The sequence below is a fragment of the Heterocephalus glaber genome, unplaced genomic scaffold (genome assembly GCF_053883595.1).
Source record: "Heterocephalus glaber isolate CG9 unplaced genomic scaffold, H.glaber_assembly_v1.0 deba00000122, whole genome shotgun sequence".
NCBI lineage: Eukaryota > Metazoa > Chordata > Mammalia > Rodentia > Bathyergidae > Heterocephalus > Heterocephalus glaber.
In genome coordinates, this window is record NW_028258138.1 from 829,982 (window position 1) to 856,221 (window position 26,240).

The 26,240-nt window shown below is 44.7% G+C and overlaps 1 protein-coding gene across 41 annotated transcripts in view; it reads right to left on the minus strand.

The window, feature by feature from the left end:
* The window catches only part of Pcbp3 (poly(rC) binding protein 3), a 237,857-nt gene that overhangs the window by 151,620 nt on the left and 59,997 nt on the right, over nucleotides 1-26,240 (minus strand). For 15 of the 41 annotated variants that reach the window (XR_015451135.1, XM_087210701.1, XM_087210726.1 and 12 more), the window contains one exon: nucleotides 12,836-12,936. The exons of the other annotated variants lie outside the window; for them this stretch is intronic. Coding sequence is in view for 14 of the 15 variants with exons in the window: in XM_087210701.1 (XP_087066827.1) it covers nucleotides 12,836-12,936 (101 nt within the window). In the remaining variant the exon portion in view is untranslated. The remainder of the gene's footprint in view (nucleotides 1-12,835; nucleotides 12,937-26,240) is intronic. 41 annotated transcript variants of the gene reach the window in all.

Here is a 26,240-nt window from a genome sequence, read left to right on the forward strand (position 1 = left end):
TTACATTTCACATTAGCAGTATTCGAAAGTTCTAACTGGTTCACACCTAAGCTGAAATCTGTTCTTTTTAAACTTTTAACTTCATCTCCCTAATGAGTGTATAATACGATCTGGTTATTGTACTGATTAGTATTTTTCTGATTCTGGTGTTGCACAGCTTTCCTTGTGCTGTATTGGCTATTTATCATCTTCTTGTGTCTACTTTTAATTGGGTTGTCTATTAATGAGCTGTAAGAGTTCTTTATATATTCTGGCCATAGGTTATATGCATTGTAAATATGGTCTGTTTAAGGACTACTTTTCATTTTCTCAACGATGTCATTTAAAGTTCTAAATTTTGATGGAATCTCATTTATCAATTTTTTTCTTTTATATATCACATTTTTTGTATCCTAGGAAATTCTTGCCTACCCTAAATTCATGAACATTTTCCCTTATAATTTCTTCTTAAAGTTTTATAGTTTTAGTCTTTCACATTTAGGTTCGTAGATCAAGTTAACTTTATGTATGGAAATAAAGGATTGAGGTTAATTTTTTACATGCAGATAACAGGTGTTCTAGTACCATTTGCTGAAAACACTACCTTTTCCTCTGCTCTTGAGTTGAGTTTATGTTCTATAAAATGTTAATGTTAAATAATTTTTCAAAACTCAGTGGACCATATATGTGTGATTCTATTTCCAGATTTTCTGTTTTATTCCAAGGATCTTTATGTCTTTCCTTACGCCAACACAGCCTTGATTAACGTAGCTTTAGAGGAAGTCTTAAAATTAGGTAATAAGGGTCAGGGATTTAGCTCAGTGGTTCTGCTGCCTGCCTCACAAACGCAAGAACCTCAATTCAATCTCCAGTACCAAAAAAAAAAAAAAAAAGGTAATAAATGTCTTCCAACACTGTTTTTTTTTCCTTTTACTTTTCTAGGTCCTTCATACTCCTACATAACTTTTAAGTTTCAATATCCAGTTCTTCATTTATAACAAGTATACCCCAGGCCTGAATTTTTATATATACCATGTGTTTTCTAATCCTGCTAAATTCAAATACAAGTTCTAGGGGCTCCTAGAGATTTCTTAGTATTTTTTCTGTAGATGATCATTTCATCTACATATAAAGATTTTACTTCTACCTTGCCAATACTATCCTAATTGTTTCTTTTTATTGCCAGACTATTTTTGGTTTGGGCCTATGTTTCAAAGTTTAATGGACAGATGAAGAGTAGGCACATCTGTCCTTGTTCCCCACCTCAGGGAGAAAGCATTGTAATTTTTCCATTCATATAAGGTGTTTTTACCGAAGTATGGAGTACATGTCTTATCCCTTGAGAAGGTTCTGTTCTACTTCTAGTCTCCTGATAGCTTTTACCATGAACAGCTATAGAATTTAATCCAATCCTTTTCCTGCAACTACTGGCAGGATCATATGGCTTTTTCCTTTCCTCTGTTAAAATGATGACTTATGGGGGTGCATCTTCCAATGCTGAACCAACACTGCAATCCCTATAATAAAACCACTTTCTACATACTGCCAGATATGACTTCTAATAGTTTGTTTTGTTAAACAAATTTTTATCTATGTTCATACTGTTTTCTTCTATTATCTTTATCCAGTTTTAGTATTAGTACAGTGTTGATTTCCTAAAATGAGGAGAAAAGTGTTCCTTCTTTCCTCTGCTTTAAATGTTTGATATAATTCATCATTTAAAATGTATATGAGCCTGTTGTTGTCATATGGGTAGGTTTTCAAGCTAGGAATATACTTTCTTTAATAGGTACTATTCAAATTTTATATTTCTTCCAGAGTCAGTTTCATTAATTTGTCTTCCAAGGTACACAATTTCAAAAAGGATTTTTGTAATATGCTTTCTATATCCTTTTAAATTCTGTAAAATCTGTGGTAATATCCTCTAAATTTTGATATTGGAATTTTAAAAATGTATAATTGATATTGTATAATAGGAAGAAAAGGTCTAAAGGAGCACGGGAAGTGGGAGGGGTAGGGGAAAGGAAAGAAGGGAAAAGAAAAAATATGAGAAAAGGAAAAAAATGGAAACAAAGTCTTTGCAAATAGGGAAGGGTGGAGGGGGTGAAGGGAGGGCAGGGAAATGGGGAAAAAATAAGAACCAAGATACTCATGTAAAGGAACAAGATCCCAATGATGAATGTAACTGTATTTTAGATAGAGAATGTATCAATAAACTTAACGGGGAAAAAAAGGTAACAAGAGCAGCTGTATTGTAAAGAACAACCTTCTGTGGACAGACAGCAGACCCCTGGCTGACAGAAGGGGAACAAACTCCTCCAGCCTAAGTGAGGGAAGTGGCAATGTCCCAGTACAGCGAACTGTGGACTGAACAAGTGCAGTTTACTCTCCGACTTTCCCAGATTTCCACCAAAATGGCTGAAGAAAGCAGAACAAGTCACTGGGTCCACTGTAAGCCGTGACATGAGGTTTGGATGCAGCACTACCTGAAAGGTGTGTACTGTGAGGTGTCCAGTGGGCGAGGGATATGCTGGGTGGCACACAGATTGGTAGAGAACACTGGTACCAACCAAACAGGGTACACAACAGAGCCAGAGTCCACACAGGCTCCTTACAACATCCCTGCCTGGCTGCTGGCCTCTTGCTGCATTTCTCTTTTTTTTTTTTTTTTTTTTGGTACCAGGCATCGAACTCGGGACCTTGTGCTTGCGAGGCAGGTGGCAGAACCACTGAGCTAAATCCCCAGCCCTTGCTGGCCTCTTGTTATGTATGAAACATAGCCCAACTGGACACTTATCCAGCTTGAAGTCAAAGGATCAGCAGAGAGGACCCTAGCAAAAAAATGAAGGTGCTGATCCAAAATATCCACATACATTGAGACACAGGTAACATGAAGACTGACTTCTTCACGGAGAAACAAACCAAAAGAAACATAGATGCCTGAAAAATATCCTGCCACATACAGAAAACCACAAAAATGCAGCAGGAGGCAGGAGAACATATCAGAAATATGTACAAAGTGGTTTTAGTCAACAACCTGAGATGTACTTTGATAGACCAGAAAATAGAACTTCAATGAAACAAATTAAAAGCTGCAAGCTGGCAGCCTACAAAGAAGGGATACAGACACTAAGAAAGAAAATCAGAACAGGATTTAGAACAGCCTCACGCAGTCAAAACCAGATGAGCTGGGGAAAAATAAAACAAAACAACAACAACAGCAAAAAACCCCACCATGTAACCACAAAATGAAGCAATTAACAAAATCATTAACTTCATTTCTTTTCTTCACTTTCTGACTCTTAATCTTTGCCTACTGTCATCTAGTAAGAAGACTGTCCTCTTCTTGCAGAAAAATCCACTGGCACGTGGGCTTTGTGGCCCCTCTGCACTCACTGGGTCCTGCTGAGTCATGCCCTCCCAGCACACAGAGTGCACCCAGAGGACACGTGGGAGCCAGGTCTGCTGAGTTATGGGAAAGCTCTCATTCTTCTTGTGCTTCCTAAAGACTAAATGATCAAGTGTTTTCCAGCAAGAGAGATACCGACTGCATTGGCTGGAAGTCAGAGGCATTATTCTGTGAGGAGCTTTCCCTAAGACACAAAGTGCCACATTTACATCACTTGTGGGACCAGCAGCCCACTCTCTCTCCTTGAATATGACACACTGTTTCTAGTGAGCCTGCTGTGGGCTGGAGGTGAGTTGCCAAAGAAGAAATGCAGGACGTGAGGCCCCAGAGACTTGCACACCAGGCGGGGCGGACTGGCAACATGTGTCCCAACCTAGAACAAGGTAAGGTGCTCAGCGCCTGAACCAGCTTCTCTGGTTAATGGTTCTAAGATCTAAACTGAACAAAGCACCACAAGGAGGCGCCCACGTGACAGAAATCACAGTCCCTTTCCCTTCACAGACACAGGGGCCAGCTGCAAGGGAGTAACATCTCCACATCCCCCGTCCCACTGGAGGAACACCATATACGCTGGACATGCAATCACCTGAACTCCTCTACTCCCGAGGAACAGGTCCTATCACATCCTCCCACTGCAGCCACACACTTCTGCTCACCTCCGGTCACAGAACTAAGGCAGGAATCCTGGTGGGAAAACTAACCCAGGGGTACTATGTGGGCCGGCTACTGCATGTGCCTTGCAGAGGCTGAGTGAACAACCAAAGGCAAGGAGCAGGGGAGGAACAAATGCAAGAAGACAAAGACAGCCACACTGGCATGGCACAGAGCTTGCACTGACATCACTCAAAGCCTTGAGTGCTGACCTGGCAGAGAAGCAGGGCATCATCTCTGTGTGCCCACAAGCTCACCTCCCAGGGTAGACTATTGTCAGCACACCTGTGTCCTGCTGTCCCAAGATCCCCGAACAGGATGGCCAGGCAGATAAGGGCACACCCAGCTCCCTCCCACGGCAGGGACAGCATAGCCCCTGCCCAGCTCTTCACCCCACGGGCTCCACTCGCAATAATCCTGACCTGCCCTGAGCTGGAGTCACAGGACACGTGATGGGATGAGCCACCAGGATCTGAGCAGCCAGCTTCTCCTGTGGTAGGCCCACTGTACAGGAGTGTCCTGAGCAGTCTCCAAACTTTCTCTTGCTAAACAAGTTTAAATCTCCCCAACTTCTATGAGTGGGGTTGCTACCTTGTACTAAATCAAGCTGAATTTCCAGGAAACCATCCCCCAAAAACGTGGCAGAAAAATGTGAACAAGTCCCCTCCCTGTATCTGCTTTGCCTGTCTGATACTAAGCAGCAAAAGCTCTGCTAATGACTTTCACTGTGGAGCCGCAAAGCCCTTGGCGACATACTGTGAGTAAAGGCAGCATCAACTAGAACACGATATTCCAGAAGTGAGAGCTTCATGGGGCAGAAATCCTCCTCTCATCCAAGTGTATTTGCTTTGAACGTGAGGGTGGCTTGCAGGGACCACATAGGGCCAGCAGCAATGGCTGGTCACACACCACTGACAGCAGGCCTGGCCTGTCAGGCACAACACATCCATGGCCCAGGATCAGCCCCAACAAGGGTAGAAGGCAATTCCATGGTGGGTGTCTACCAGCAGCGGGGGGCATAAGTAGCACAAGTCAGAGGCTGGCACACCCTGGGATGGAGGAGACCACACTGTCACATTGACCCTAAAACCACAGGCACCCATATCAATCACACAAAAATCAAAACCCACTGGAGCTCATTTCGACTCCACTCAAATCCATGGGCCTGCTCATGCTGCTCAGTCCCTCTTTGGGACTGCCCTCCATCTGCCTCTCCTGCAAAGTCCCTGTGCAGCCCCCTCCCACCCAGCCACCACTAGTGCTGGACCAGCTGCACACCAGGGCAGGAGTAGGGGCTGCAGGCCTCCCAGCCGGCCACATATAGCTGTCTCTGTCCCAAATGGCTCCTGTCCTGAGCGAGCCTCTACTTCCCATGCCCCAGAACATTATTAAAATGGGGTGCCAGTTTTCACTATGCGAAGACCAAGTGGTATAACTGCTACAGAGAGCAGTCTGGAGGTTCCTCTGTAATTTAAACAGAAAATCACCATATGGCCCAGCAATTTCACTCCTACAGAACTGTAAAGAGTTGTCCAAACAAAAACTCATACAAGAATTTTCATAGCAGCACTATTCACAACAGCCAAACGATAGGAAAAAACAAATGTCCATCAACAGAAAAATGGATTTAAAAAAATGTGAAGTATCTCTACAATGGAATATCATTCAGCCATAAAGAGGAATGAAGTTCTGAGATATGATACAGTGTGGATGAACCTTAAAAATATGCTCAGTGAAAGAATCCAGCCACAAAGGCCATGTATTGTGTTTAAATGAAACATCCAGAATAGGCAAAGCCAGAGACAGAAGGCAGATTGACTGAGGTCTGTCAGGTGTCTTGTGGAGGGGTGCAGGGAGCAACTGCTTCTGGGGCTGCAGTTTTCCCTTGAGGAAAATATTTTGGAACCAGATAGACATGAAGGCTGCACTGCACTGATGTACTCAATGCCTCTGAAGTGTTCACTTTAAAATGGCAAATGTTACGTCATGGGAATGATACCTCAATATAAAAATGACCACCTCATAGAATTTCTGGAAGAACCAAAAGCTTTAGGAGTGTGTTGGCAGAGGAAGATGGGGGGGGGGGGGCAGCTAGACAGGTAGATGTAATAAGTACACACAATTTTCTAATCAGGGCCTGACACATAGTAAAGATGCTTTTGTTTTTGCTGCTGTTGGGGTTAAGTACGTGTTGGCCTTCCCATTTGGTTTAAAATATAAAAAAGAGCCAGTTCTAAATAACCTACAAGTTAATTAGCCATGGAACCCAAAAGGAGGAAGGAGATTTTCTTGGGTTAGATACAGCCCTGGCAGCCATACATCTTCATTTTGAAGAAATTGGTCAGTTACACTTAGCCTGTCAGTGGCCAATAAGTAAGTGGATGACATCTGTGTATCCCTGCAGGGGCCTGCACCCACCAGCAAGTTCAAGCTGCCCTCCCCAAACTGCAGCCGTTATATTCCTGAGGAGTGTTTCCATCTGCTCCCATGACAAAGTATCTGATGGGCAGCTAAAAGACACACATTTATTTCTGACAGGTCTGGGTGCTGAGATCTGCTGTCAGCAGAGCCAGACTCAGGTGAAGGGCCAATTTCTGGTTTGCAGATGGCCTCCTCCCTGGTCCTCATACAGAGAGAGAAAGCTCCAGTCCTCTTCCTCTTCTTAAGAATAAGCCACAGTCCTGCTGGACCAGGGCCACCATATGACCTCATTTAAGTCCAACTCCTGGCTCCAAGTATAGTCTCATTGGGGGTCAGGGTCCAACATGTGAATCTAAGGGACACAATTTAGTCCAGAGCATGTGGTACTGAAAAGGAAGAGAAAGTCCATTCCACAATGAGTCCTAGGAACAAATCATTCATGTGAACTGCAGTAGTCCACCCCTCAGCAAATGCCCCCAGAGGAGAGAACAGCTCCTCATTGCTACTGTTACTGTCAGAACCTCACCAGGGCCTATGGGGCTGGAGACGGATGGATTCCCAAATCAGCTGCAAGGAGATGGAAATATGGGATCAATATGTTAGAGGAGTCATGCGATTTCCAAACTCAAAAGGCATGATGGCCTCCACTGAAGTCCTTCACACCAGTGTCACCACCTGCTCCTACTCCTGTTCTAGGACATTCCCAAGAGTACCCACCAGGACACATGGTCTCGGATGAACATGAGCTGATCCCGCTCCCTCTCCCCTCCCCTCCCCTCCCCTCTCCTTTCCTTCCCTGGAACATGAAGGGAGAGAACCGCCCACTTAGGAAAAATAGTTTCTTCCACGTTCTCTGCTTGGCAAACATGCCTGCTTCTTCGGTGGAGGAGCCATTGCCATGGAAGCCCCACACCCGGAGGGAAGCCCCCATGTGACAAGCATCTTGGCAGCCCTGGGATATGTATGCCTGAGGAGCCCCGCAGGACAGACAGAGCCTCATGCAGCTCCAGAAGCACTGCAGGGGTCCCACGGCACAGGCACAGGCATGGTGTTCAAGGCAGCTGCTGACGTGCTTTCGTCTGAGTACCTTTTCTTTATTTGTGTTATTCTCCTATTTGTAAGCTGCTGTTTCTAACAACTTTATGTTAGGACTAGAATTTTTTTGACAAAAACTGCCCACCTCACCTTTGTAGCTCACTGAAGGCTCTCCCAGTGTGGGGATGGGATGCAGGTGATGTTCCTGGAAGGACTTCCTGGGTCCTGCAGGGGCACCCCAGCAACCCTTGCATATCACCATGTTGGCCAGACATGCCCTCCATAAGGCTTCTGCCTTGCATCTCCATCCACCCAGAAAATGTCCCACAGCCCTCACCTCCCCCAGAGGGCCTCATCTCCAGTCAGCAGCTGTGCACTGCACTCTGCCTTGGCCCCATGCCATCCTACAAGTCCATGTCCGCTGCTCCTGGACTCAGTGCTGTGTGCCATCTTGGGGACCTGCTCCCTCTCTCTGTGGACCCAGTGCCTGCCATTCTGTGGCCCATCCTGGGCCTGGAGGACCAACTCTCCCTCCTGGCTCCAAGCCTCTGGGGCCTCTTTCCCTCCCACGTGTTGGGCAGAGCTGCCACACCTCCTCCTCCAGGAGCAAAGCTTCTCTGGCAGGGCCCCCAGCTCACAGGAAGCCACATCTGTCTCCACACTTGTAATTATCACTTAGCAAATACAGAACGATGACACCACTCTCCCTTGCCAGAATGTGGCAAACGGAAAACTAACATTCTAAAGCTATTTTTTACATCCCACAATTTTGTTTAAATTAAAAGCATGAAAACGGCCTGGAATTGGCTGGCTGTGGTCCCTGTGCACTCCCAACCACATCTACCTGCCCCTCCTGGATGACTCCCCAGCTGGGTTTCTGAGAGGGCTTTGTGCCAGGCAGATGAGGTTAACGGAGACTGTGGAGCCAGGTCAGAGCAGCCAGCACCCACACAGGGCAGGTGATCTGTGGACAGCCAGTTTAGTCTGAGGTGGAACAAGTGTGGTGTTCTTGAAACTGATCACAAAAGCAACAGTCTCAATGGGAAAAGGGCATTAAGCTTAAGGGCTTAAGAGGCCTTAAGAGGGCTTAAGAGCCACAGCATTTTTACACTCCCAACAATAAAACTATTGTTCTTCAGTTCAGAACCAACCAAGATGAGCCAAGTGGAGAAGGGAGTGCCCTGCTGAAGCCACGGCTGTGCCCAACGCACCTGCCCTGTGTGCCCGTGTTGGCTGCCACAGCTGGCCACATCCAGATGCTGGAGGCCCCGGAAAGGGGTGCCACCCCTATCCCCTTGCCTCCTTGTCAGGGCTCCTGTCTGGGTGCACTCTCTTCTCCTCCTCCTCATTCACAGGCATTGAACACAAATTTTTCAGGTAATTTTGCCTTCTATTTGTCTTTCGATATTCCTCTATGCAGAGAGAGTTTAGAGGGAAAAAATGAAAAGGCAACAAAAACAAAAGGAAAAATAATAAAACCCATGCAGAAGCATGCCCTCTCTCACGGCACTTCCACAAGCATCACACCATGGTACAAGTGCAGATCAGTGGTCACAGAGCCCACTCTCTCCACCAGGGTCCATGCTCCCCTGGCCAAGAGCTGTGGTGCTACTTCACCCAGTACCTCCCAGTGCCAGGCCTATGGTCAGAGCACAGACAGGACTAAATGCATACTGAGAAAGAAAGTCATCCCATGTGTACTCTAACAAACAGGGCTGTGTCATAGCACTCACAGGGAGCCACAAAAGCTCAGCACTGCAGCACTGCTCCAAGATAGGCTATTGTGGGAGCAGTCCTGCAGGATACCCTGCACCGTGGACAGGCCCCTGCTGTGTGCTGTGGGCAGCTGAGCCCGAGTCACAGCAGCCCTGTAGGATGACCTGCTTGCCAGACAGGCCACTGCAGTAGTGTCCTCTGAGCTAAGCTCGTAGAGGGGCCCCAGAGAGCCCCCTGCAGCTGCTCCAAGGGCACCAAGTGTGGAAACTTCTAAGAGGTGTGTGTTAGATCAATAATGAGCATGTAAGTGCTAAAGAAGTGAGACACATACTGTCTTCTTATATCACCTGGAAAAACATGTATCATAAAAGAAGAACCAATGAAAATAATCACAAAAGTTACAAGACAAAAGCCAAAGCTCATGAATGTCCTTTAAAGGTTTGTGGCTGCTTTATCCATAAACTACATGGCCCCTTCCTCTCACTCACCATGAAAAAATATGAAAATTCCTTGACAAGAGTGAGGCGGTTTAAGATATGTCCACAAATCCTCTGACACTTCTCCCAGCACAGTAGGAATGTCTGACATAACAACTGATACTTTGTTTTTGGGGGTTTTTTGGTACCGGGGATTGAACTCAGAACCTTGTGCTTACTAGGCAGGTGGCGGCACCACTGAGCTAAATCCCAGGCCCAACAACTGATACTTCTATAGAGGGGTAAAATAATATCTGACAGACATGAAATATTAATAGAGGTTGTTTGATAAGGATTACATGAAACCAAATCTTGGCTCTACCATTAATGAAGCTGAATATATTTTTAAACTCCAACAAGGAAAACTGCAGGCCCAAGGGGCTGTGATGGAAAATTCTAAAAAGGAAAACAAAACAATTCTACACATTCTTCCTGAGACCAGGAAAGGAGGAAACACTTGCAACTCACTTCATGAAGTCAAAACTACCTTGACTTATTTAGAACAGCAGAAGTGCATAAGGCCATTTCAAGAAAAGAAAACTATGGGTCAAAATCCCTCATGAATATAAATGCAAAAATCCTCAGCAAAATCCCTTTTCTGTAGCATATAACTAAGTAGGATTTAACTCAGCAACGTTAATTCAACAACCAAAAATCAACATAATTTACCATTTTATAGGTTAAAAATGTTTAAATCTGGGCCAAGGATTTAGCTCAGTGGCACCGCACCTGCCTTGCAAGCACAAGGTCCTGAGTTCGATCCCAGTTCTGCCAAAAAAAAAAAAAAAATTCAACAAGCACTCATAATGAAAATGCTCAGCAAATTCCTTAAACTTATAAAAGACATCTATGAAATACCTATAGCTATGATCATACTTAAGATAAAAAGTAATGATTTTCCTCTAAAACCAAAAATAAGGCCAGTCTCATCATCGCTAATCAACATCATACTGGACATCCTAAGCACTATAAAGGAAGTGAAAGAAATAAAAGAGCATACAGACTGAAATCTGTTAAAAAAAATAAAACCAGTAAGTTTAATCAAGTTGCAAGATACAAGGTCAATATGCAAAGGTCAATTGTATTTATATATACTAACAAGAAAAATCCAAAATGAAATTAAGAAAACAATTATATTCACAATAACATGGAAAAGAACAAAATACATAGGAATAAGTTTAACAAAAATGCAAGACTTGTACTGTGAAAACTATAAAACATCATAAAAGGACTACTAAAAAAGCTAAAGAAGTGTCCAGTTCTTCCATGTTCTTGCACTGAAAGATTTTGTATTGCCAACATGTAACTGCTGCCCAAATTCATCTATAATCAAGGCAGTCATTGTCAAATCTGCCCTTAGTTATGGAAAGGACAAGCTGGCCTTAACATTCAGATGCAATTGCAAACAAACTAGAATAGCCAAAACAAATTTGAAAGAGAGTAACAAATCTATAGGCCTCACACTTGCCAATTCTAAAGCCTACTGTAAGTCTCCAGATGCAGAAAATACAAAAATAAGCCAATTGACTGGAAGTGAACATCCAGAAATAAACCCACACAACTAGAGTTACCTAATTTTTTACTGGGATGGTAATACCACTCAATAGGAAAGGAACTCTTTTCAACAAAAAGTGTTACAACAAATGGATATCCTTATGTGAGAAACTCTGGACCCCTGCTTCACACCATGTACAAAAGCTAATGAAAAACGGGTGAATAATCTAAATGTAAGAGCCAACACTATAATAGAAGAAAACATAGGTATAAATCTTCATGATCTGGGATTAGGCAACAGCTTCTTAGATATGGCCCACAGCACATGCAATGGAAGAAAACTAGATAAACTGGACTTTACCAAAATTAAAAGCTTTTAATGTCAAATGATACCAAGAAAGTGAAAAGATAACTCATTGAATGAAACAAAATTTACATCAATCTTATTTTTGATAAAGGTTGGTATCTAGAATGTATGATGAACCCTTACAACTCAACAATAAAAAGGCAAATAGCTCAATTAAAAAATAAAGAAATGTGAATAGACATTTCTCCAAAAAAGATATACAAATGGGCAACAAGTACATGTTTGATACCAGTAGTGATTAGAAAAATATTACTACTACTTCCTACCTATAAGAATGGTTATAAGGTAAGAACAAAATGATAATAAAACCCAGAAGATAAGAAGTATTGGCATGGATGTGGAGAAATTGAACACTTAAACACTGTCAAATGACATAGCATTTTTGGAAGACAGTTTGGCACTGCCTCAAAAAGTTAAACATACCGTTATGATACAACATCACAATTTCACTCCTAGGTATGAATGCCAGATAAATTAAAACATATATTCATATAAAAAAACTTGTCCAGGAATATTCATAAAAGCAGTATTCATAATAGTCAAATAATGGAAACAATCTAAATGTCCATCACTACAGTAGGTATATCCACACAATGGAATATCAGTCAGCCATAAAATGTAGTACTGATATATGCTACAACATGGATGAACTTTGGAATTATGCTGAGTGGAAGAGACCAGGCACAGAAATATATGTGATGTATGATTCCATTAATATGAAATATCTCAGATAGGCAAATTGAGAGAGGAAGTAATTAGTGTTGCCAGGGACTAGAAGGAAGAAAGAATGAGGAGTGACTGCTAATGAATACTGGATGGGGGTTTTTAGGGTTGATGAAAAAGTTCTGGAGTTAGACATTGGTGATAACTTCACAAGCCACCAAATTTTATATTTAAAATGGTGAATTTTATGATATGTGGGCTGTATCTTAATACAAACAAAATAAATAAATACGGAGTTTATAAGAAGCTCTTACAACTCGAAAACAAGTAAGTACAAAAATTTTAATGAGCAAAATACTTGACACTTCACCAGAGTACACATGGATGGCAAACAAGCACAGGAAAAACTGTTCAGCATGATATCAAATGTCATCAGAAATGCAAATGAAAACTACAGTGAGATACCATGATGTTTTAAATTGAGCACGTCTGGATCTGCTGACCACCGCACCAGCAGCAGGAACCCTCAGGCATGCGTGGCATGCAAACAGGCGCATGCTCTGGAGAACAGCAGGCAACTCACACTCGCCACAGACCCAGAAAGCCCCAGGCCCAGACACTCACCTGTGGAAATGGCAACACAGGGCCACAGTGGAACTCGTCCAGGAAAGGCTGCATGCGGTTTGTTCATAATCTCTGAACACAAATCTGCAAGTTTCCATCAACTGGGGAATGGATACACACACTGTAGTATGTTACATGTCCAAAGCATGGTAACCAAGTGAAAAAAACAGATTTTAGAAGCTACAGGCTATAGAGTTCCACTCGTGACCTGAGAGAGGCAAAACCAAAGCTACAATAGATGGTGGTTGTCAAAATAAAAAGTGTTCTAGACCACGACGGGACTGACAGCTAACATCTACATTTCCTCAAAATTCAGAAAACTGTACTCTTAGAGTCAATATTAAACTATATAAATTCCACCCCAATAAACTTGATGCTAAAATAAGATTAAAAAAAGGAAATCTACATCTAGACCCATAGTGGTTAAAGTGTAGAGCACCAAAGATACAAAGAAGGTCTTAAGAGTGACCAGTTTTTTTAAAAATCCTTGAAATGAACACCATTTAGAGTGAAAGCTGGCTTCACAACAGCAGCAGAAACCAAACACAGTAGGATAAACTCTCTCTCTATACTCCAAGAAAATAGTCTTCCACCCAGAACCTAGCCCAGTCTTTTAAGAACACATTGAAAGATGATTTTAAAGTTATTTCCAAAAAAATTCTTGTTTTATTGCTTTTAGCTGGGAGTAGGACCTCTTGTTAGTTTCTCTGCTTCTACATTGTCAGCCTCCTGACTAATCTTAGAGTAGAATCTAGAGTATGGTGCAAATATTTAACATTAGTGATCTTCATGGGAGTCTGCATGTTAGTGTGAGAAGACATAAGATGTTTGGCTACATTTAAACCCCATGAAGATTTGGGGGCAGTATCAAGAGGAAATATTTGTTAAATATTGCTGAAAACCTGAGATGATGCCTAGTGGTCGCGAACAGAAACACCAGAGGATTCTGATAAATTAGTAGGCCAAACTTTAGCGAGCACAGAGAAAGAAAGACCCCACTGTCAAGAAGCAGTAAGTCAATACATTAGATTTCCAAAACAAAGTAGAAAGTTTTCTTTGTTATCAGCATGATTTCCTGGATACTTGAACTATTTATCTACAACACCCACTTTCACTATAATAGTACAGTACATATATTTGACAAAGATATACATGCAATCTTTTTTCACTAAAATTTGTTTTAATTTTGGAAAGCAATCTTTTATTTTTGTACTGGGGATCGAACTTGGGTTCTTGTGCTTGCGCAGCAGGCGGTGAAACCACTGAGCTAAATCCCCAGCCCTTGGAAAGCAATCTTGGGTAAAACAATTTTAGAAAAACTTAGTAAAGTGTTTTGAACATTACAAATAAAATACAGGATAAAAGAAAAATAAAGATCTCAGCTAAAAAGAATCTCCTCCAATTTCTCACCAGGGCACACCTAGAAGCAGCAGCCTGAGCCCCAGGAGGACATGCACAGTGAAGTCCCACCCATGTGAGAGCATAGAGCAGGAAGGTGCAGAGCGGGGAAGCCCAGCACGGGGGCAGCACTGGACGCCAAGAGACAGAGGGTAATTTCTGCAGGACTCCTGCACTCTTTGGGATATAGGTGAAGATGCTTGTTGACACTGATAAATTAAGGACACATCCCAGATAAATGCAAAAATGAGAAAATACAATTATAATAGTGAGGTGAAAACAATGAGCAAAAAAAAATTATCTATTAAAAGATAGGAAGAAAAGAGAAAAAATAGGAAAGTTGAACTAAGTAGAAAGCCCAAAATAAGACTGTAGGAAGGAGTCCAAACTACAGGTAATGAAGATAAAAGTAAACTAAATGTTCAGTCTTTAAAAGACAAAGATTGTCAGGGAAGACAAAATAAAATTCCATTAGACAGCATTTAAAAAGACACACCTCAAAGACAGGTATAGTGGCACATACCTGTAATCCCAGCACTCGGGGAAGCTGAGGGAGAATGGCAAGTTTTAGCCCAGCCTAGGCAGCCAAGTGACTTAGCAAGACCCTGTCTCAAAATTTTAAAAAATAATAAAAAATAAAAGGGCTCAGGACATAGCTCAGTGCAAAGGCCCTGGGTGTAATCCCCAATATGGGGAAGTGAGAGAGAGACACCTAGAACATTCAGATCCCGAGATACTGCATCTGAAAGAACAGAGCACCCATGTGAAAACAAAAAGACCTCGCTTGGATTCCATGCTTCAGAGCTGAGCATTTGAAACTCTGCAGACTCCTCAACCTCCATCAATCCAGCCTCTGTAGAACCTGCTCAAAATGACTTGTAACTGCCTGACCATGCCGATGCCAATCCAGAAGACACTGTCCTGTCCTCTCCCTGCACCTCTACTCCTCTCAACCTGGAGAGATGACATATGATGCACTGAGGAATGAGGAACACTGACCCAGGGACTCTCACCAGCAGCAGTGAAAATAGGAAATGGTTCCGTTTCCAGGCAAGGACTTGAGTCCACAGCCCAGCTGGGCTCCTACAAGAGAGTTCTCTTCCCATGATTTTTGCTCATGTTCTGCCAGTTAATGAAAAGGTGCAGAGAAGGACTCACTCTGTGCTTCCAGTAGCAGCTGCCCTCCGGGTTGGGGTCTGCAGAAAAGGTGCTAAGTGTAGTGGGGTTGAGAGGTATTTCCCCACTGCCTTGTGAAGTGGCAGCTGGGAGATAGCAGGTCTGTTTGCTCTGTGAGAGTGACCAAAGCTGTGGGTAACAGGCCAGCGCCTTGGTAGGCAAGGAGCCAGGACCCTGGGAATAAAGCACACAGCACACTGAAGGCAGCATTCCAGCTCAGTGTTCCTGACATACATCACTGGCTGCCCTTCACATCAGAAGACAAGGTGGCCAAGATCCACAGTCTCAGTGGGCAAGCGTGGTGAGCATGGCAGGACAGAGTAACCCCATGTGCCCTCTGAGTGCTGCAGCTGAGGGTGGGGCACAGCCTACCCTGGAGTGACAGACATGTGCTACATCACACACTGGATGGTGCACTCAAAAGCACAGGGGAGGGCTGGCCACTGCTTGTCCCAGTGTATCCCAGAGGTCGCTTCCCTCCATCCCACATGCTGTCCCAAGCCACCAGGGTACAGAATCATTCTCTAGATCTGTCACTATCACTGCATGCAGAGCCTCCAGACAGCCTAGCAGCACAAAGCAGAGGGGCAGGTGAGTCATCATGACAAACAATCAGCCCCTTGTGCTACAATCTCACTTGAACCTTTGGGAGGACAGGACTCTCCAAAATCCCTGCAAGAGGGAAAAGGAAGGAGGCCAGAAAGAATGCTACTCAACCACAAGGACTAAACTGCAAGGAGAAAGGAATGAGGAACGAAGACACTGGTGCCTGCTCACAGCACCCTGCCCAGCTCCCTGTCAATGGAGGTGGAGGGGGCGGGACTGCAGGACACCTGTGGCTCCTACAGGCTGCAGTGGCAGGGGTGGCCCCTGCTGGCCAGACCCGAAGAGACTGAAGCCATGTGTGCCTTGCTCTGCTCTTTGAGAGAAGTGCAACACCTCTCCTCAGAGCCCACCGCCCTCAGGCTGCCCTGGTCCTCCTGGGACCAAGACCTAGCTTTCTACCAGGAAGCCGCGCCCACTCCGAGCCCCATAGGCTCTGGGATCTTGGCTGGCAGAGGGGAGGCAAGCAGTGCCCACCTGTCACACAGTGGTGTCCAATGATGCCAGGACTGTCCCTGGCAAGGATCCCAGAGGCACGGTGGGTGTGGCGTGCTCAGCACTCCAGCCACACAGCCGACATTCCCCTCTGGGCCAGCAGCTCACTGCACAAGCCTGTCTGTTGGCTCATACATCAACAATACCCTGCTGACGCCACACCCAGCTTTCAAGCGCCAGGCACTTGCTGGTCCTCTTTGCTGAGCAAGGGCACCCCGGGGCCTCACTTCAGTCCTGTCCTCACTGCACACTGCACAGACCCATAGCCACACCTAGGGCAGGACAAAGACCCCTTCTGCCTTTCTCCATGGCAACACAGCTCTGGCTGAGCTCGGGGTGGCCAGACTCCCGCTGTGGAGAGTCACCATGGCACACTGTAGACCTCGGCCCTGGTAGTGAGTCAGCATAGCTTGGACTGCGGCTCCTTCTCCTTCCCATCACAATGCACCTGTGTTCCTCTCAGACAACAGACAGAAACTGCACACTGAGATGGGCAGGACACCCAGAGCCAGCCCAGGAGGACTCACAGCACAAGCTTGCCTTTATTAAACCCCACAGGTGTGGGGAGCTCTCTGTTCAGCAGCTTAACCCTCCCTTGTGCAGCCCCTGGGGTTCAACTCAGCTCCTAGCTGAGAGCCTCTCCAAAACCCCTGGGGCACCTGGGCCTGTCAGAGAGGTTACCTGCTCCAGACTGCATGACTGTATGTGATACTTCCGCCACCTGCCCCAAGTGCTCTTGAAGGTCTGTGGCTTGCTCGCAGTGGGTCTCCCTCTTCAGTCCCCAAGCCCTATGACCACATGCCTCAGCCAAGCTTTCGTCCCTCCTTACAGAACAAAAGCATCACAGGTCCCCTATGCCACACAGGTTGCCTCCTCTCAACACTTGCTGTAGAAGAAGCAACTTCACAAGAGAATGGTCGGCCTGATGGTAGCAATCACCATGAGAATGCTTAGTTTGAGACAAAACAATAAAAACAGCGAGTCAGTGCATGTCAAAGGCAATGGGATACAATTCTAAGTCCTAGAAGAAAATATAGGGCCAAGAAGCATTAGATGGAAAAATAAGTGAAAATATAGAAGAGGGGGTCAAAACATTAGAAAAGTAACATTAACCTAAAAGAAGAAAACAATAGGGTATATTAAAATGAGAAATTCTGAGACTGTGAACAAAATTATGAATGATCCAAAATAACTTAAAGCTCTTCTTGGAGAAAAAAAATTAAAAATAAAGATATTGCAAATCTGACTCAAAAGCAGAAACAGATACTAGAAACAAAGAGGCCAGTGACAAAGATAAAACTGAAAGAGCAAAACACACACATGTTTACTCATATGGCCAAAACCTTGTCTGAAATGAGCAATTTTTAAGGAAAAATACTACTGGAGTACAGAAAATGTGTGTAAGATCAATAACCTGGTGGAAATTACACAGGACCCCACAAGTGGGGCTCCAGGACCAGCGGCTTTCTATCAGAGAGAGGCCAACAAAGCTACTCTGCCAAGTAGAGGGAAATTTGTTGTTTAAATAATATAAAGACAGGAAGTTCCTCAAATCATATTATAGACACAAGCTATCCCCAAACCACATTTAAAAATCAGAAGGAAAGGGCCAGGGATTTAGTTCAGTGGCACCGCACCTACCTCCTAAGCACAAGGTCCTGAGTTCGATCTCCAGTACAAAAAAAAATTAGAAGGAAAGAACTTTGGGCCGAGAGTTTAGCTCAGTGGTTCCCCTGCCTACCTCGAAAGCACAAGGACCTGAGTTCGATCTCTGCTACCAAAAAAAAAAAAATTAGAAGGAACTTTACAGAGTGATATCACACTTCCCTAACCCTGATACTCACAGTAACCCTGACATGGACCCTAACCCTGAACTTCACAACAGGTCAGGTCATAGTGCTCTGTACTACCCAGCCCCAGCCTGAGCACTGACCTTACTGTAGCCCCAACCCTTACTCTAGTCTCAATAAATACTGGGAGCACATTATAAGTGGAAAACTAGTAAAAAAAAGTATCAGTAAGACAACAAGATTCATTCTTAGAATGAATATTTGGAATTTTATCACAGGAACTCATTACAGTAAGAGATGAAAGGAGAAAATTATACGACTATCATACAGCTACAACTAATAAGTGCAGTTTTCACTTTCAATTTTAAAAAAACATTAAACATCAATAGAAGGAAACTGTAACCTAGTGAAGAATTTTTAGCAGCTACTTTAAGTACACCTTGCAATGAAAATACTTGAGTCAAGTTAGGGAGAAATCAAAATTCAGCTGAAAACTCTCTTGCAACTAAAAACTTTTAACACATGTTCATATCCAAATGTATAAAAATTAAGTTTTCCTATACACTATTAAATGGTTGATATGGGCAATAGGAAAAATTTCAATTCCAATAACCAAATAACACAAGTAAGTTGGAAAAAGAGTTCAAAAGATAAAAATGTACAGCAAGAGAGGCTAACAGGATACATAGGAGGCAGAACAGCTTCCTGTATCAGAAACTGGGTATCAGTAAGGTGTAGATGCCTACAAGTTAGATTACAGGTTTAATCCACTTGGAACCACATCTCACTTGATATGATTAGCTTTTTTTTCTTGAAAAGCACACTAAAGTTCATCTAGAAATTGAGGAGTCGAGACTAGCCAACATGTTTTTAAAATACTGGGAGTCTTTATTAGAACCCAAGTATTTTAAATATGCCATAAAAACCAAATAAAACAGATGTACCAAAGGAGAACAGGTGGATCTTTGAGGGAACAGGAAGCACATACAGCACAAATAGACCAGCACAAATCAGGAAGCTGAAGTATTTCAATAAATGGTGTTTCTAATATTTATAAGAAAAAACAACTTACATCTTCACCTAACAGTATCCATCTAATTAAATTGCAAGTGGATCACACAGATAAACACAAAACACCCAAAAGAAAGTCCAAGTGATTGCCCACATTTCTTCTAAATGTAAACTCAATAGAAGACAGTGCCACAAAGGAAAATATGAATGGAACTGTTCAAAATGCCACAGTGCAGATGAAAAGGCAGATGACTCGACTGGGGAAAGCATCTGCCACACGCATGAAACCAGTGTCTTCAATAAGGGGAGAACGCTGACACCTCCCGGGTCAGAAAGACTGCTTGTTGCTGGAGGCTAAACCCGAAGGCCTGTGAAGTCTGCTTCTCCACACTGAAGTAAAGATGCACACAGGGCCCTGTGCTTCCAATGGGCTATGGCACAGGCACATGGGCGGCCTAGGCCAAGCTGGGAATTCCACATTGTGCCCCTTTAGATGCCCCCTCCTCTGACTCCAGAATTCTACATGTAGAAACATGTCTGAGGTGGAGGCAAGCTCATGTGCATGTATGTACCAGCATGCTCACCTCAGCACTACAGTACGAGTGACAAACATGGGGAGTGGGGGAAGTAAACCAAGGGAATGATCACTAAAATCATGCTCATATCCACACAGAGGAAACTATGCAACCTCCTAAAAATACCCCACCTAGACCAGGTAGGACGTTTTGCAGAATGTTGGGATTGGAAAAGCAGAACCCAAAGTGTGCCGCCATTTCATCCCTGAGGCACACGGTCTGGTGTGCTATCCCCCACAGCAGAGTGCTTCCGTGGACCCTGTGAGACAGCAAGGATGGCAGGAGTGAGCCTACAACACGGAGGAAGGAAGGAAAGCCCATACGAAGGCAGGCATGGCCCAAGCTGCAGCACAAGGACGACAGTCATGGCTTCTGCATTTCAGAGGCCAGGCCTGGGCTCCAGGTGGGAACAACATCCCGCTGGGGAGGAGCAGATGGTGACGGTGACTGAGTTCTGCCCTGGCAGGAGTAGAAGCAAGGGGAGGGAGCTGGAGGGGCCCTAGTTTAATATTTCTTATGACAATATTTGCTACACAGCATTTTTTCACTTTGTACAATTATAATGTGCATAGTTTTTAAAATCCAATAATCCTTCAAAACTTGCTGTGAGAGCAGCATTCCGCCCACTCCCTGCCTCTCTTTTCTCCCACAGATGACCCTCCTCTCAGCTCCTTTATCCTCTTTGGATATCTGTCTGTCTCTGTATCTCTGATCACCATGTCTATATCATGATTCTGGACTTTACAACGTTCATATCGCCTATAACTTCCTGCAATGAAAGGTGAGCTCTAATGAGGTGCTCTTCCTAAGCACCCCAATCTCCCCACGCTCTCAAGGATGACTGTGTAACTGTTCTCACCTAGTACTGTTCCCTTCTCAGGCTACAGCATGTGTGTCCCCACAGTTGGCTCACTTGGGCATTCTAAGCACTTAAGAGTTAATTCTTTTCCAAGCATCCAGCCAGGGGTAAACACCTTCTGATCCACTCACACCCCAGAAATACCCTCTGACAGCTCGTAGGCCACTCCTGTGCCCTCCACCTACCTACACTAGCAGCCCTTCCCCATCCTCCTCCATCCACCCCAGGTTCTCAGAATAAGGGACCCACTGGAGCTCAGCCCCCCTTCCAGCCTGAGACAGTCTCCAGCTGTGCCCACAAGTTGCCAAGTGTCCCCAGCGCAAGGCCCTCGTGCTTCTCCAGGGTGAGAAGGGCTAAGAGGCCTGCTGCTTCTCAGACTTTCTGCCAGTTTCCTCTTTCACCCCCAACCCTACTGCCTCCCCCTATCCTCACAGGAACATGGTAGATTTTCAAGACTTGGGAGGAGGCAATACAGTCTCAATACACACCCATAATGGACACATGTGAACCACACATGTGTGTGTGTGCACACACACCCCCCAAATGTACCACACATGTGTAGACCTGCATGTGTGTATACACATGCACATATACACCACACACATACACATAGGCATATCACACACAGCACATACACACATGTGTGCACATGTGCATGCACCACATATATCTGTAGGCACAATGCATGTGTGTGCACATGCACACATGCATATACCACATACATCTGTACACACAATGTATTGTGCACATGCACATGCCATACACATACACCTTACACCATACCACTCACACACCACTCACATGCACATACCACAGACCCACTATACACATATACACATGTACAACACATGCACACAGCCACCTCTCACTTTATTTTTCGGATCTGCTACATCCATTTGTCTGCTTTCCAATTCCCAAAGTTTTGTCATTTTTCTCTCAATTTTTTGGTGGCCTCTACCTTTAAAAATCCACCTGTCATTTTAGTGGATTCTTTTAGAGGAAGCCCAGGTCACTGTGAATTCAATCTGTCATTTGGGCAAAAAATCAAGGATCGAGGGAAACTTTTTTATTGAAAAGGGTGGCTTGAGTCATCTTGGGTGCTGCAGAATGGTCAGTGTATGGGACACAGGTAGCACCAGGGGTGGCAAGAACAGGTCCTTGAGGAAACAGGCAGGGTGAGCTTGCACAAGACAACAGCAGACAGCTCCAAAGCACAGGAGCAGGAACAGCCAGGGAGGAGTCAGTTACTTGGCCCCTCGGCACAAAAGATGGGACAGAAAAGTCTCTTCTCCCCCAGCTGTGACCACGTCACTAGGGAGCCTAATGTCCAATTAGATGGGAACTCTGAGGAAAGGGGAGCAAGTGTGACAGCAGGATCCCCAAAAAGCAACTCTGCGGGGAATGGCTGTAGCACAGTCTGGCAGGGTGGGATGCAGAGCGGTGCCCTGTGGTCAGGATACAAAGGAGCCCAGTCACACGGCTGTGTGGTCCCCAGCAACACAGTGCTCTTCCTACCAAATGGATTCTCAGACAGACATAGCAAGGTAGAGAATGTGTGTAAAGTGACCAGGCTGAGGAGGTTGGGGCAGGTCCCCATGGTGGAAAAGGACAGGAAAGGGTAGGGACAGTCACTCCAAGGCCCTTGCTCAATCAGCTCCTTTGTACAACTAGTCTGTGCTAAGAAGAGTTGAGTATTAAAAGGATTTTTTTCCCGTATTTCCAGTTCTATAGTTCTTATCTTAAAGCAATGCAAAAAAGTAAAAAGGAAATAATTAATTCATTATTAGAAAGAATAAAGACTTCAAAATAAATAAAAATGTTCAGCAAAGTTCTTGAAGTACTCCCCAGCAAAGCCTTCCCTGATCTCACTGCAGGTGAGAAACAGCAGCCCTGAGATGGGGCTAGGAGTGGGCTGCACGAATGGGGAGTGCAGAATGTGTCCTCACTTGCATAGTGAGTAGGATCTGGGCACACAGACTGGTGCCCACCTGTGCTTCCTGCATCCATTCCATTCTAAGGAAGTGGGGGAAGTTCCCAGCGACGTGGAATGGAAAACCAAGTGCTTCCGAAGCCAAGCTTCCCCTGGGAAGTATCACCACAGATGAGCTGTGCTTGGCTCATCACACCACCCAGGAATCCCACAGGAGGCAACTGCAGGACCCAATCACATTGCTGGAGGAGCAGAGCTGTTCTGTTCCCAGCAGCTCAGCACTCCTAACAGCCACATCCTGCCTGCAGAAGAGGCCACAGCTGCCCTATAAAAAGCTCCCTGCCTTTACTTCACTAAGGCCTTGGGGAATTTCCTGAATCTGCCCGCGGCAGCCCTCCAGAACCCATTTGCTCGAAGCTTCATGGCTCAAACTGCATTGCTCTCTCTGCCTTGCAGCCTAGCTGCTCTAGGCCATCCCAGCTTGGAGCCCACTGAGCTGTGTAAGCAGACAGCTGGGGTGGTGGTGGTCGGCCCACCCCGCACTTGGCCTTATTCCAGAAATGCAGGCCAGGTCAGAACTCAAGTCCCAATCTGCCAGGAGGAGGAATTCAGACCACATCAAAGTCTGAGGGAAAGAGCACAGCATACAAAGGGTGTTGTTGACGCATCTGAGTTCCTTCCCCTGAGAGTTCTGTGAAAATTGGATCCAGATTTGTACAATTATAAAGCCAGTCCCAAGGCAATAGGGATTTGGATGTCCTCTGAGAAACAGGTATAACAGCTCCATTTTGAAAGAAAAAGAAAAAAAAAAACAACCTCGCACAGAAAGGAGTCGAGCTGCCATGATTTATGCTCAGCCCCCTCCATGCAGGCTGAGAGCTGGCCTCAGGTGACCTGGGAGGTTCCAGGTGTCACCTACTGCTACCCTGCTATCCTGCTCCACCCCATGCATGCTCCACGCTGGCTCCATGTGGCCCCAAACCTCCTGCAAGGGTCTATTCAGACAACCCTGACCCAGGGTCACCCTGACCTTATGGCCACCCCTTTGTTTCCTCCACAGCAGTCAGCACCGCACAACATGCTGTGGATATATGCACTGGTCACGTCATGCTTTGTGTCTCCCAGGAGAGGGTGTTGGGATTCAGGAGGAATGCCAGCATGTCCCAGCCACGCCACATACCTCTACCAAATGAATGAAATAATAACCCAGTCTCTGTCCCAGTGATTTGCTACTAAGAATTCTCCCGTGCAGATCACAGTCAGGACTCCAGTCCCACATCACAGACCCTAATCCCCCACCACCCCAGAGGGCTGCTGTGCAAGTGGCCACCCTGCTGCAGGCTATGGCCTTGGGAGGTCTGTGGGCTGTGCTCACAGCGCTCTCTGAGGTAGGTCTACTGAGCTCAGGGCTCCACTTGGAGGCCCATGTTGAGAGTCTCAACCCAGAGTCACATCAACAGGGCAGCTCCTTCTCCTTCCTACCAGTATGAGTCAGGCACCACCCTCACCCTGCACAAGAGGGTGGCCTGAGCAAGGCACTTCACTCTCCAGGCCTCAGAGAAGTGGGCATAACAGTATACCTATCTCCAAGGGCACCATGAGGATGGAGCTTGCAACCACACATGGAATACTTAAGTTAGGAGAGCCAGGCAAATCAAGTGCTTCATAAATATTAGCAGCTACTACAGTCATATTAGTTTTCCAAACAGGGCTGCTTAAAAGCAAGTTTCGTGTTGAAAAATAACATTTATAAGCTTTAAACAAAGACATTTTAAGCATAATTTTGAAAGAGATCATCTTAAGGCAGTTTTGCAAAACTGAGGTCAGGGTCACCATGCAGCACCCGAGATGTGTGCTGCTGTGCAGTGGCCAGCCCTCCACTAACACCACCCATGCACTGCACAGCTAAGTCACATGCTCCATTAGCAGCCACGGTGCACATTCGTCACAAAGGCACTTGTTCACTCAAAGCAGCTGACAATCAGCACTCCGGCCCTACCGGGCCATTTGTCAGGTGAGCTTTGGAGAAGAAAGGTCAACAGAAAAAGAGAAAAGTGCCTCTGTTTAAATCTTAGTTCTGGGGCAAAGAAGCTGAGCCAGTCCCAGCACCTGGAAGGAAGCTCCCCCACCACCATTCCACGCTCCTAGGGCAGAGAAGGTGAGCCAGTCCCAGCACCCAGAAGGAAGCTCCCCCACCGCCATCCCAAGCTCCTAGGGCAGAGAAGGTGAGCCACGTGGGTGCCAGAGCCACCCCCTCCCGTGGAAATGAGAAGACACGTAAACAAGCCTCAAAAACAGACTTCCAGATCACCTACAGCAACCCCACAGGGAAGCAAGATGGAACAATCTGATACTCAACCACCTGGACTCTCCGAACTGGCAACAAAAGAGGATCTGGGAAAAATGAAATAAAAAATAATTACTCAGATAACAGCAAAGATTGTTCTCATAGTGCAAGACATGATTAATAAATCTAGAGAGGATACAGATAAAAAAATAGAGGAGCTAAGGAACACAATGGAATCCCAACACAGGAAACAAATGGAATCCATAAAACAGATGCAAACAGATTTCCAGAAGATTAAAAACTCCGTCAAAAGTCTACGCAGCAGAATGAACCAATGTGAGGAAAGAATTTCACATACAGAAGATAAGATTGCAATTAGTGACCAGGAAAAGAAAAATTGCTTCAAAATTGTAAGGGACCACGAGAAATCAATCCAGCAACTGCTAGACGATGCAAAGAAGAATAACGTAAGACTGATTGGAGTCAATGAAGAAAGAGGAGAGAGTGCAGATGACATAAAAAAACTCTTCACAGAAGTGATGGTGGAAAACTTTCCAAGGAGGGGAAAAGAACTTGACATACAGATAAGGGAGGCATATAGGACTCCAGCTAGCCTTCATCAAAAAAAATCTACACATAGGCATATAATAGTTAGGATTCCAGAAATCCAACAGAAGAACAAAATTCTACAAGCAGTGAGAGAAAAGAAACAAATCACATACAAAGGAAAGCCCATCAGAATCACAGCAGACTTCTCAATGCAAACCCTCAAGGCAAGAAGAGCTTGGAGTGATGTATTTCAAGTCCTAAAGGAAAACAGCCTCCAACCCAGATTGATGTACCCTGCAAAACTATCTTTCAAAATTGATGGAGAAATAAGATACTTTCATGATAAAGAGCATCTCAGGAACTTCATGAATACCAAACCAGCACTCCAAAAAATTGTAGACAATATCCTAGGAAAAGACAATGAGGATCACAATTCCAGGAAGCCCAGCAGAATGAATCCATTGGGTGTGACAAATTAAATGCAAAGGGGAAGAATCCAACAAAAAGAAAAAGTCATGACAAGGCTTTGAAAACTTTGAACTTCATCTCCCTAATGAGTGTATAATTCAATCTTGTTATTGTACTGATAAGTATTTTTCTGATTCTAGAGTTGCACACCTTTCCTTGTGCTGTACTGGCTATTTAGCATCTTCTTATGTCTACTTTTTAATTGGGTTGTCTATTAATGAGCTGTAAGAGTTCTTTATATATGCTGGTCATAGGTTATATGCA